Here is a 12,588-nt window from a genome sequence, read left to right on the forward strand (position 1 = left end):
CACCAATAATAAGCGGTTGTGTAACTCAAGTGTCAGCTGTCTCGCAGCGGCTGACAGCTGAGTGACACATGAGGCTCGTACAACGCTGACTACACACTCACCTTTGACTGGTTAATCGACGCAAAGTTATCACAGTCGCTTTGTGATCAGTTATCGTTTGGGAACTGATCGAACACGGGGTCAAAACGAGAGGTGAACTCCACATTTTCGCTGAATAGACACTGAGAGTTTACCTTTGTCCTGGACCATTGATTGATTGATGAAGATAAAGCCATCCAAAAGATGGCACGGGCATGAATAGCTCGTAAGTGGTGGCTCTTTGGAGCCAATACCAGTATCATTAGCTGATACTGGAGATCTGTGGAGGTGCGACTGCACCCTGCGTGACGGGAGATGTCTCCCGTGTGTCCTGGACCATCTTCAGGCCTAAACTATATACTTGCTGGATGGTCAGTAGGCTGTTGTTGTTTTAGATTCAGTTACTTGGAACAAAAGTGGCAAGTAGCACGGGCTATGGTGAGCCCGTAGTGGACTTACCTGGCACAGGAGTGGGGCTGTAACTAAAGGTCAGTAAGCAGTTGTGATGATCTAAATAACCTCTCCGTGACTGATAAGTCTTAAGCCCAACACCAAACCAAAGTGATGGACGATACGGGATACACACTGGGGAACGACGCCCGCCACTGCCCCCCGACTGAGACGGTAGGAGGCAAACCGGGAGTCCCCCTAATATTTGACAGGCGTCAAATATTAGGGGGACTATTAAATATTAGAATACCGCAAATACCAACACAACCTCCCCAAATACCAACACATCCTCCCCAAATACCAACACATCCTCCCCAAATACCAACACATCCTCCCCAAATACCAACACATCCTCCCCAAATACCAACACATCCTCCCCAAATACCAACACATCCTCCCCAAATACCAACACATCCTCCCCAAATACCAACACATCCTCCCCAAATACCAACACAACCTCCCCAAATACCAACACAACCTCCCCAAATACCAACACAACCTCCACAAATACCAACACAACCTCCCCAAATACCAACACATCCTCCCCAAATACCAACACATCCTCCCCAAATACCAACACATCCTCCCCAAATACCAACACATCCTCCCCAAATACCAACACATCCTCCCCAAATACCAACACATCCTCCCCAAATACCAACACATCCTCCCCAAATACCAACACAACCTCCCCAAATACCAACACATCCTCCCCAAATACCAACACAACCTACCCAAATACCAACACATCCTCCCCAAATACCAACACAACCTCCCCAAATACCAACACAACCTCCCCAAATACCAACACAACCTCCCCAAATACCAACACAACCTCCACAAATACCAACACAACCTCCCCAAATACCAACACATCCTCCCCAAATACCAACACATCCTCCCCAAATACCAACACAACCTCCCCAAATACCAACACAACCTCCCCAAATACCAACACATCCTCCCCAAATACCAACACAACCTGTATCTTTTCCCGAAAAACGTTGCGTAATAGAGGCTTTATGTAATATGTAACTCCCCCCCCCAACCCCCCCGGTCCTTCAAAAATACCTCTGTATTATATTCTTAAGTATGCTTATCTCATGAATAAAAATTATTATTATTATCAACACTAGTAGGAGCCGTGATGAGGATTCGAACCTATGCTCTGGGTACTCTCAAGCAAACGCCTTAGACGACGAGGCCATGCCATAGTAAAAAAGATTTGCAAGAATATATATATATACATATATATATATATATATATATATATATATATATATATATATATATATATATATATATATATATATATATATATATATTACATATTACACACATTTGAAAAACTGATATTAAGTCTGAGCACTTTCGGCCAGGGCATCTATATTGACATCATTGTATTATATTGATAATTCTCATTGATATCCCTATCAATGAGAATTATCATCATAATACGGTAAGGATATTAGTTACTAGTTAAATGTTATACTTTACCTCCGTTCAAGGTTTGTACGGTAGCGTGGCCGAGCGGTCTAAGGCGCTGGTTTAAGGCACCAGTCTCTTCGGAGGCGTGGGTTCGAATCCCACCGCTGCCAGGAATTTTGAACAATTTCCGAATTATGAAAAAAAGCAATTGTGGTTATTGCCCTAACTACACAAACTCCTGTAACTGCGATACTATATTTACTGCCATAACTTCATTAACTATATTAACTCATGTAACCACTTTGCCATAATTACAGGATCTACGTTAACTACAATAGAAGAGTAGTTCATTTACTGCCTTATCTACGTTCAATTTCGTAATTACATTAATTGTTGATGAAAAAATTGTCACATGTGGCGCCCTGTCATATGTGGTGATGTTTACAAACCTCCCACACTTCCCGTGCTAATGTTTACAAACCTCCCACACTTCCCGTGCTGATGTTTACAAACCTTCCACACTTCCTCGTGCTGATGTTTACAAACCTCCCACACTTCCCGTGTTGATATTTACAAACCTCCCACACTTCCCGTGCTAATGTTTACAAACCTCCCACACTTCCTCGTGCTGATGTTTACAAACCTCCCACACTTCCCGTGCTGATGTTTACAAACCTCCCACACTTCCTCGTGCTGATGTTTACAAACCTCCCACACTTCCCGTGCTGATGTTTACAAACCTCCCACACTTCCCTTGCTGATGTTTACAAACCTCCCACACTTCCCGTGCTGATGTTTACAAACCTCCCACACTTCCCTTGCTGATGTTTACAAACCTCCCACACTTCCTCGTGCTGATGTTTACAAACCTCCCATACTTCCTCGTGCTGATGTTTACAAACCTCCCACGCTCCCCGTGTTGATGTTTACAAACCTCCCACACTTCCCATGGTAATGTTAAATATATATATATATATATATATATATATATATATATATATATATATATATATATATATATATATATATATATATATATATATATATATGATGAAGTAAATGTCTATGTTTCTGCATGTAAGTTTAGTAATCCTGTCCTTAGTAGGTATATAGGTATACCTGGTATAGGTATAGGTAAGTCCATACAGGTATAACTTAGTAGGTATATAGGTATACCAGGTATAGGTATAGGTAAGACCATACAGGTATAACTTAGTATACCTGTATGCATGTCATGTATTCCTGAAGATGTCACATTGGTGACGAAACGTCATAGAAATAAAATGGAAAGATTAAATGACTTAAGTGTTTCTTCACCTCTAGATAGTAGAAGGTCTTTACGTTGAATGGATAATATCCATAAGAAAATTAGCAATTGCAATAATGCTGTTGTGTTTACTTCCACGTGTATTAAAAAAACTGCTCCCAAAATATACTAATACTGTATATATATATATATATATATATATATATATATATATATATATATATATATATATATATATATATATATATATATATATACGTGGGTGTGTACATCACGAACAATAATGTGACAACTTATAAACATGAAGGTAAAATGTAACAAGAAAACTCAGCACAAGTTTGGATAGGCAGATTAACCGAGGCTCGGACGCTTCTGGAGTTTGGTAAAACCACTTCACATTTGACATTTTGGCAAATCGTGAGAACGGGTTGACTGTGACGCTAACCCATTCACAGAAAAGGTCAAGGTTACTATAAGCAGCAAACGCCAAGCCAGATGTCTATATAGCACTTGTAATAGATACGAAGACAGCATAGGAGGACAGAGTGCAGGAATGATGCCCAACCACTTGAACCATCGTGGGAGGGTTGGGGATTGAACGCCGACCTCCAAGCAGGGAGACCAACTTGCCCAAGTGGGTTGGGTATTGATCGAGTCAACTTCGTTTGCGAATATTTGAAGATGCTCAAGTTAGCGATGTAATCGAGTACTTGTAACGACTGGACAGCGAGCAGGCCACTGGCCACGTCCATTACCTGCCTCTGATCCAATCTTGCCTGACACCTGGAGCACCTCCTTAGACGTGTCTCCACACTTTACAGCCGTCCTGGTGACAACATTGTTGGCAAGTGCCTTATTGACAAATTCAACAAATGTAAACAAAATATTGCTCTAATTTTACTGTGATTTTACATCTTCTTTGGTGGCGAGTATGTTGGAGACATTACACACACACACACACACACACACACACACACACACACACACACACACACACACACACGCACACACACACACACACACACACACACACACAGGGCCGCAGGTTCGAATCCTCGTCACGGCCCTTGTGGATTTGTTCATTTGATGCATCACGCTATTGTGATTTCTGTGTGTAAGGATCAGAGAGGTATGGAAGCATACAGTTAACACGGAGGTCGACTTCTTAAAACAATGTGGAGTTATGAACACAATTCTACTGGTTTGTATCAAAGAATTCAAAGTATAATTTGCTAAAGTTGCGAACAGATAATTACTCGTCGCAATTTCGTAGATGTGATTGTAGTAAATAAATCCCGGTAAATAAATAATGCTCGCGAGAGGCCTTCTGATCCTAAGCTGTTAGCAACATGTATAGACTCGTCGCTATAACAGGGGTAACATAACAGGGGTAACATAGCAGGGGTAACATAGCAGGGGTAACATAACAGGGGTAACATAACAGGGGTAACAGCTGTAACAGTTTTGCCGGAAACGCTATGCGTACTAGTGGCTCTAAGTACTAAGTATGTACTACCTCTATCTATAAATCAATCAGAATGTTTGTAACTCTGCATCTATGTATGTACTTTTCCTAAATAAAATATTATTATTATTATTATTATTATTATTATTATTATTATTATTATTATTATTATTATTATTATAAACAACTATCTGCTGCGTTTGTTTTCAGCACACTTGAATTCTATCTAGACTTTGATCTCATTATAAAATGATCATTTTAGTATGATATCTTATAATAAATGTCATAATAAAATAATCGATAAAAAGTTCACTTTTGTTTTACTTACAGTCTCTAAATTGTGTTATTGTGTCACTTTCTTTAAAATCATTAAACTCGCTATTTTGAAATATTCTCCAAATAATTGTTTTTTTCGATAACAATTTATTTAGTTAATTTGAATTAAAATTGAATTCATCTTAATTTCCATTGTTGGGGACAGGAAGCTTATGTATATATATATTATTTAGACTTGTATCAAAGTCTCCCATAGTTTGAACTACTGTCTTTTCCTATGATGTAATCCTACGACAGTTGCCTAACTTCCGATTACTTAGCTACACCTAGGTGAACAAAGGCATGAGATGAAAGGAAACGTGCCCAACTATTTCTGTCCGCTGTTCTACAAGTACTACAAGACCCACCTGTGAATATAAAGATTACTGATGGAAAATCTTTAGTATTTTTCCGCTAAACCTTTGGCGGAACTTTCTCAGTTGGGCATCTTAGGTTTGTGCTCGAGTCCTTGGGCGAATACTGCATTGCCAGCAGGGGGTATCCGAGACGCCGCGAGTAATGAAAGAACTGTGAAGATGCTCGCTCTTCTTTACGGCCGTGAAACATCAGATCTTTACATTTGAGACTGACAGCTTAACTGTAATCTAAGATATACATCAAGTATTCCCGATGTTTATCTCTTCTACCACCTGTTGGTCACGAGTCTTCACGTCCACCACACAACCCATTCACCAGAAACAACTCGAAGCACCTGGACTCCTTGAGAAAGATATTATATTTTGTTCAAGTACGTTCGGAATCTCAAGCACTGCCGGTACTCAAAGTGCTGCAGTCGACTTTAGAGTCTGGGGGTGAGCTTAAGAAAGAGGGAGACGAGCGTGAGAGGCGAGGGAGTATATAGACCACAAGTATGTGCAACACCACTTGTGTACGTCTTAAAGCACTCTTGGAACTAAAGCTATAAAAGTGAGGAAGGCGATGTTGTGTGGGGCCGTGCACGAAGGATCCCGCCAGTCGTCAGCTGAACAGGTCGCAGTGTGGGCAGCGGTCAATAGCAGCTGAACAGGTCGCAGTGTGGGCAGCGGTCAATAGCAGCTGAACAGGTCGCAGTGTGGGCAGCGGCCGAGAACAGCTGAAGAGGTCGCAGAGAGGGCAGAAGAGAGCGCAGCTGCATCTAACTTTGATACCATAACAGGAACCAATAAAACAAGACTTACAGGACACGCAGAGACGGGTTAGTGACGTACAATTAACTCCCACACAGGCGAGACTGAATCATTACAAGAATATTACATGTGGAAGAGTTGCATCAGTGTATTAGACAACGCTCTTAACACACAATACGGACTGCAGACGAGGAGTCACAATAACGTGGCTGAAGTATGTTGACCAAACCACACACTAGAAAGTGAAGGGACGACGACGTTTCGGTCCATCCTGGACCATTCTCAAGTCGATTGTGCTTGAAACGTCGTCGTCCCTTCACTTTCTAGTGTGTGGTTCGGTCAACAAACAATACGGAATATTCGAGTGAATACCTGAGGCCTAATAATAATGTTTTACTAACATGTTTTGTATTAATAATAATGCGTCGATAATTTAATCTTTGTTAGATATGTCATGCGTGTTTAGCAAGCTAATTAACATACACATAGCGTGTCAAATATATATTTCGTTTCATTAACTGTTAAAGGCAGTTAAAATATTGGCTATAAAATACGATTCGAAAGTTTTATGTTAATTTCTGCTTCTACAAACATATATATAAATCACTTATTGACTTTACACGCCTTACACTCACGCTTATGAGGCACAGTACTACATTATACTTCATTGTATTTCATATAATGAAATAATATTTACATGCACAATGAATAACACAACTTTAATTCCAACATTGATAATAAAACATTATCACACGCAACACTGTATGACCATCATATTAACGACAATAATGATAAAAGAATAATAACAATAGATATAATAATAATAATAATAATAATAATAATAATAATAATAATAATAATAATAATAATAATAATAATAATTTCGTATTCAGAGTTAAATGGCAAGTTTTTCCCTGAATGCTCTGTGTTCCCTTCTCTGAGGCCGTGAGTCCCTATAATTGCACCAGTGGTGGTACCCCCCATAATAATAATAATAATAATAATAATAATAATAATAATGAAACAAAACTAATGATAAAAAAGCCTCACTGAGAGCTACCACAAAAAGCAGCCAAATATATCATCCTGTCATAAGACTCCACAAGAAAACACTAATATTCAACCCTTCAATTACCATATTCGGGCTGAAAATTGATAAAAATTCGTTTTTTTCAAAAGCCAATGTTCCAGGCAAATGCGATCCCCCCTCCCCCACCTCCTCCCCCCTACCCCTCTGGCTCCTCTTCCCCATACCCACCTACCTCCCCCACCTCCCCCCCCCTACCCCTCTGGCTCCTCTTCCCCATACCCACCACCCTCCCCCTTGCTTAGCCTCTCTTCCCATTCGTGAAATATACAACCCATCCGCCTGTTAAGATAGTACCTATTGTGACGATCGTCAATAGGCACGAATTCGTACGTTCTTAGCTTTTTAGATAGTAGTATACTGACTAATAAGGAATTCTTTTAAAAATAAATGAAGCTAAAATACAAACTTAACTATTCCTAGATCTAGTATAGCACACATATGTACTATCTTAAGCCTCAGATATCGTGTATTGGGCATAGGGAGGTTAGGTTAGGTTAGTTTGTCGAAGCAACACAGGTATAAAATAGTTTGCCCGTTTGTCCACCTCAGTAGTTCAGATTTCTACTTTATAATTTCGATGTACGTCGGTATATATACTATGGTCATCATCGTTACTATAAGTACTACCAAAACAGGAGGATGGGATGAAAATATAATGTTAAGGAGCAATTAAACTACGGCATTGTTTAAAGAAATAACTTTTTTATAAGAAAAAACTCTTTGGGCATCTCAACCAATATTTCAAACACAACCAAATTGAATCCGTGAGATGGATTTGAATAATTACTAATGTTTCTTGGGCAATTTAATTTAGGCCTACCCCGACCAGTGTATGTCGACCCCGTACCCTGTCATTTTCTGGGTCTGTCAGTCACTTCCTCTGAACATACAGTCCCGGAAAGCAAGGTAACCACGTTACTATTAAATACCTCTCCCCCACTCTCGTCGTTCTCTCTACCCTTCTCCCTTAGCCCTTAGCTAATCCCTTTCATAAAATATAATATTCGCGGGTACCCGGCGGAACATGGGTAACCTCCCCTTACCATCTTTGTCCCCCACCCATTTTCCCCTCGTCCTCCCTCCCCCAGTCCCTCATCTGCCCTCCCACATCAACCTCCTCTCCCCCTCCCCTCCCCTCACCCCAACCAATTAGCCCCTCTTCCCTTTCATAACACATAATATTATGGAGAAATAAGACTAATCTGTTTAAGAATTTTTTTTCTGACGACGAAAGTCTTGGGACATCTGAACGAATATTTCACACTTGACCAGAATTTAATCTGAGAATCGGGTGGGGGCTGTGAATAATTAATATTACTTAAATCATTTTACTTAGGCCTACCCGGATCAGCCTATGTCCGCCCTGTATCACAGACCATTTTCCATACAAATTTGGATAAGGCCAACCCCAAGCATGTGGCCTCCAACTTTGAACGGACAAACATACAGACAGACATTCTCATTTATAGTATATATATATATGTATATATATATATATATATATATATATATATATATATATATATATATATATATATATATATATATATATATATATATATATATATATTGTACCTAGTAGCCAGAACGCAGTTCTTGGACTACTATGCAAGGCCCGATTTCCCTAATAAGTCAAGTTTTCCTGAATTTCAATATTTTTCTATTTTTTTCCTATGAAATGATGAATCTATCCATTTCATTATGCAAGAGTTAATTTTTTTTTAAATTTGAGTTAAAACTAACGTAGATATATGACTGAACCTAACCAACCCTACCTAACCAACCCTACCTAACCTAACCTAACTTATCTTAACCTAACCTAAACTAACATAACTAATTAAATAATTTATGTTCTTTATATAAGAACATTATTTAAAATAAACCAATTGGAAACAATTGATAGAAAATAACTCGGCCTATAAGGCAAATCGGGCCTTGCATAGTAGGCCGAGAAGTGCGTTCTGGTTACTAAGTACGACATATATATATATATATATATATATATATATATATATATATATATATATATATATATATATATATATATTGTATCTAATAACCAGAATGCCCTACTTTGCCTACTATGCAAGGCCCGATTTGCCTAACAAGTCGAGTTTCCCTGAAGTTAAATATTTTTCTAAAATTTGTCTTATGAAATGGTAAAGTTTTCCATTACATTATATTTTATTTCATTTTTGCTTAATTTGAGTTAAAACTAACGTAGAAAGATGACCAAACTTAACATAACCTACCTAACCTAACCTACCTTAACTTAGCCTAAACTAACATAACTAAGACAATAATTCATGTGCTTAATATACTGTAATAATATTAATTCAAACAAGCCAATTACATTTTTGAAAAACAAATATAGTGTAATGACTACCAAACCATAACTAATAAATTATTCATTGTACTCCACCCATTTGTGGCTAATATTAAAAAAATGTTTGGTACATTATCATTATCAATTCATTTGCTATGATTTGTACATTTATTCCATGGCTGATGTAAAACAATCGTAATAGTGTTCCAAATTATGTAATTTCAAAACATATTACCATAATGATGTGTTGCAGGTAAGCACCATGTGCGATGATGAGATCTGTGGGCTGGTTGTGGACAATGGCTCCGGCATGGTCAAGGCCGGCTTCGCCGGTGACGACGCTCCCCGCGCCGTCTTCCCCTCCATCGTCGGCCGTCCTCGTCACCAGGGTGTGATGGTCGGTATGGGTCAGAAGGACGCCTACGTCGGTGATGAGGCCCAGAGCAAGAGAGGTATCCTGACTCTCAAGTACCCTGTTGAACACGGCATCATCACCAACTGGGACGACATGGAGAAGATCTGGCATCATACATTCTATAATGAATTACGTATAGCTCCCGAAGAGTGTGCAGTTCTTCTTACTGAAGCCCCACTTAACCCAAAAGTTAATCGGGAGAAGATGACTCAAATTATGTTTGAAACGTTTGCTGCTCCTTCCATGTATGTGGCCATCCAAGCAGTGTTGTCCTTGTACGCCTCGGGTCGCACCACAGGTATAGTACTTGACTCTGGCGACGGAGTATCACACTGTGTCCCAATCTTTGAGGGTTACTGTCTTCCCCACGCCATCCTTCGCCTCGACTTGGCCGGCAGAGACCTAACAGATTACCTTATGAAAATTATGACAGAGCGTGGGTACTCGTTCACTACAAGTGCTGAAAGAGAGATTGTACGGGACATTAAGGAAAAATTATGTTATGTTGCTCTAGAATTTGAGAATGAAAGAGCTGTAGCCGCCGCGTCTTCCTCTCTGGACAAATCTTACGAGCTTCCAGACGGACAGGTAGTGACGATAGGGAACGAGAGGTTTCGCTGTCCAGAGGCTCTTTTCCAGCCTTCGCTTCTGGGAATGGAATGTGCTGGCCTTCACGAGACAGTATACACGTCCATAATGAAGTGCGATGTTGACATAAGGAGAGAACTGTACGCCAACAATGTTTTGTCTGGTGGTACCACCATGTACCCTGGGATATCTGACCGCATGCAGAAGGAAATCACAGCTCTGGCTCCCCCCACCATCAAGATCAAGATCATTGCTCCTCCCGAGCGCAAGTACTCCGTCTGGATCGGTGGCTCCATCCTGGCCTCTCTGTCCACCTTCCAGACCATGTGGATCACCAAGGAGAATTACGATGAGTTCGGACCGGCCATAGTTCACCGCAAGTGCTTTTAGAGTTAACAAGCCAAATAGTGATAATTAAATGTATATTTTTACCATAAATAAATATTATAGTATAAAATATGTGATTATTGTGTCAATTAAAAATAAAATAAATATATTCATAAAATATTGTATTCCGACCTATATCAACTTAGGAGTATTGGATAAATATCAGGTATGAAGAATTGGTCATCAGTTTTGATTATAATTCTATACCTATACAAGAAAATGTCTATCTTTCTGTCCAAGGTTGAAGGCCAGACGCTTGGGGCTAGCTTCACCAAACTTCCAAAGATACATGGGTGGTATGTGACTGTCATAGGCTGGGTGGAGTCGGCCACATTACTCCCGCTTAAGAATTATCGTCTCATAGCGGCTTTGACGAAGTTTGAAATTGGGGATTTGTTCTCCAAGAGTCTTGAAAATTGTTCATCATTTCGTAATAATGAATTTCGTAAGAGAGAGAGAGAGAGAGAGAGAGAGAGAGAGAGAGAGAGAGAGAGAGAGAGAGAGAGAGAGAGAGAGAGAGAGAGAGAGAGAGAGAGAGAGAGGGGGAGAGGGAGAGAGAGAGAGAGAGAGAGAGAGAGAGAGAGAGAGAGAGAGAGAGAGAGAGAGAGAGAGAGAGAGAGAGAGAGAGAGAGAGAGAGAGAGGGAGAGAGAGAGAGAGAGAGAGAGAGAGAGAGAGAGAGAGAGAGAGAGAGAGAGAGAGAGAGAGAGAGAGAGAGAGAGAGAGAGAGAGAGAGGGGGGGGGGGGGCTGTTTAGGGAGAGGTAAGGAAAGGGAGAGGAAGGTTGAGGGTGGAAGAGAGTCAGAGGAAGAGAGAGGGGGACAGATGAGAGAGACCCGGGCACCCCCGTATAAGCTATCTATTCAATACATTAAGACAAACATCACTGCACCTGTTGCGTCTCTCTTTCCTTCAAACTAACAACATTTACATGAACTACTTTTTTAATATATTTTTTCTACAATACATATAGCCATTAAAATGATCACTGATATATAATCTGGATCTTTGATGATGACACTATATATATATTACCTCAGATCCCATCGTAGTGGACATTAGAACACTCTGTAAGAGCCAGTAGGGAAAGCTGAACATCACTCTCGAAGACCCTACATATATTGCTACCTAAATCCCTTCCCTTTGCATGATGTGTTTACACACTCGGATCAACACACACTTGTTGGGATTTACCGGCTGCCAAAATATACAATGTTTACGCGGAAGTAACCCAAGACCAGTTCCTGCACTGTGAAAACACAGCTCAAAAAGGATGCGAGTTTGTGAAATATTGCGTACATAGCTTATGGAACCGCGAAGAACAGATTTCATGTTGCCGGGTGTGCATAACTCTTGTAGGGATGTGTACATAACTTATGTAGCAGTATAGGGATGTGTGTACATAACTCACGGAACCGTGTAGGGATGTTGTGTGTACATAGGTCATGCATGTACTTGAAGTCATTAATGTCAACAAATTGTTCAGATATCTGGTAATATTTACCAAGACACACTGTTGCCAATGCGTTGCGCCCCATATTTTATTCAGTCGACTGTGGTTGGCAAAGTCAGCTGTGTCTCCCATGGGCGGTCGGGTGCCTCAAGCCTTTATAGTATATTAAAAACTCATTTTCTTACTCTACTCTTAAGTGACA

The 12,588-nt window shown here is 40.0% G+C and overlaps 2 protein-coding genes and 1 non-coding gene across 3 annotated transcripts in view; 2 read left to right on the forward strand and 1 right to left on the reverse strand.

The window, feature by feature from the left end:
• The window catches only part of LOC123751289 (actin, muscle), a 242,720-nt gene that overhangs the window by 37,106 nt on the left and 193,026 nt on the right, over positions 1-12,588 (reverse strand). The window lies entirely within an intron of this gene.
• TRNAL-AAG (transfer RNA leucine (anticodon AAG)) lies at positions 2,045-2,126 on the forward strand. The gene has a single exon. It is a non-coding gene; the product is annotated as a tRNA-Leu (tRNA).
• On the forward strand, positions 5,888-11,044 carry LOC123766970 (actin-2, muscle-specific). The gene is made up of 2 exons (XM_045756454.2): positions 5,888-6,198; positions 9,800-11,044. Exon 2 carries the CDS (start codon positions 9,809-9,811, stop codon positions 10,937-10,939), a length of 1,131 nt encoding a protein of 376 aa, XP_045612410.1. The 5' UTR covers positions 5,888-6,198; positions 9,800-9,808; the 3' UTR covers positions 10,940-11,044.

Source organism: Procambarus clarkii, chromosome 60 (assembly GCF_040958095.1).
Source record: "Procambarus clarkii isolate CNS0578487 chromosome 60, FALCON_Pclarkii_2.0, whole genome shotgun sequence".
Lineage (NCBI taxonomy): Eukaryota > Metazoa > Arthropoda > Malacostraca > Decapoda > Cambaridae > Procambarus > Procambarus clarkii.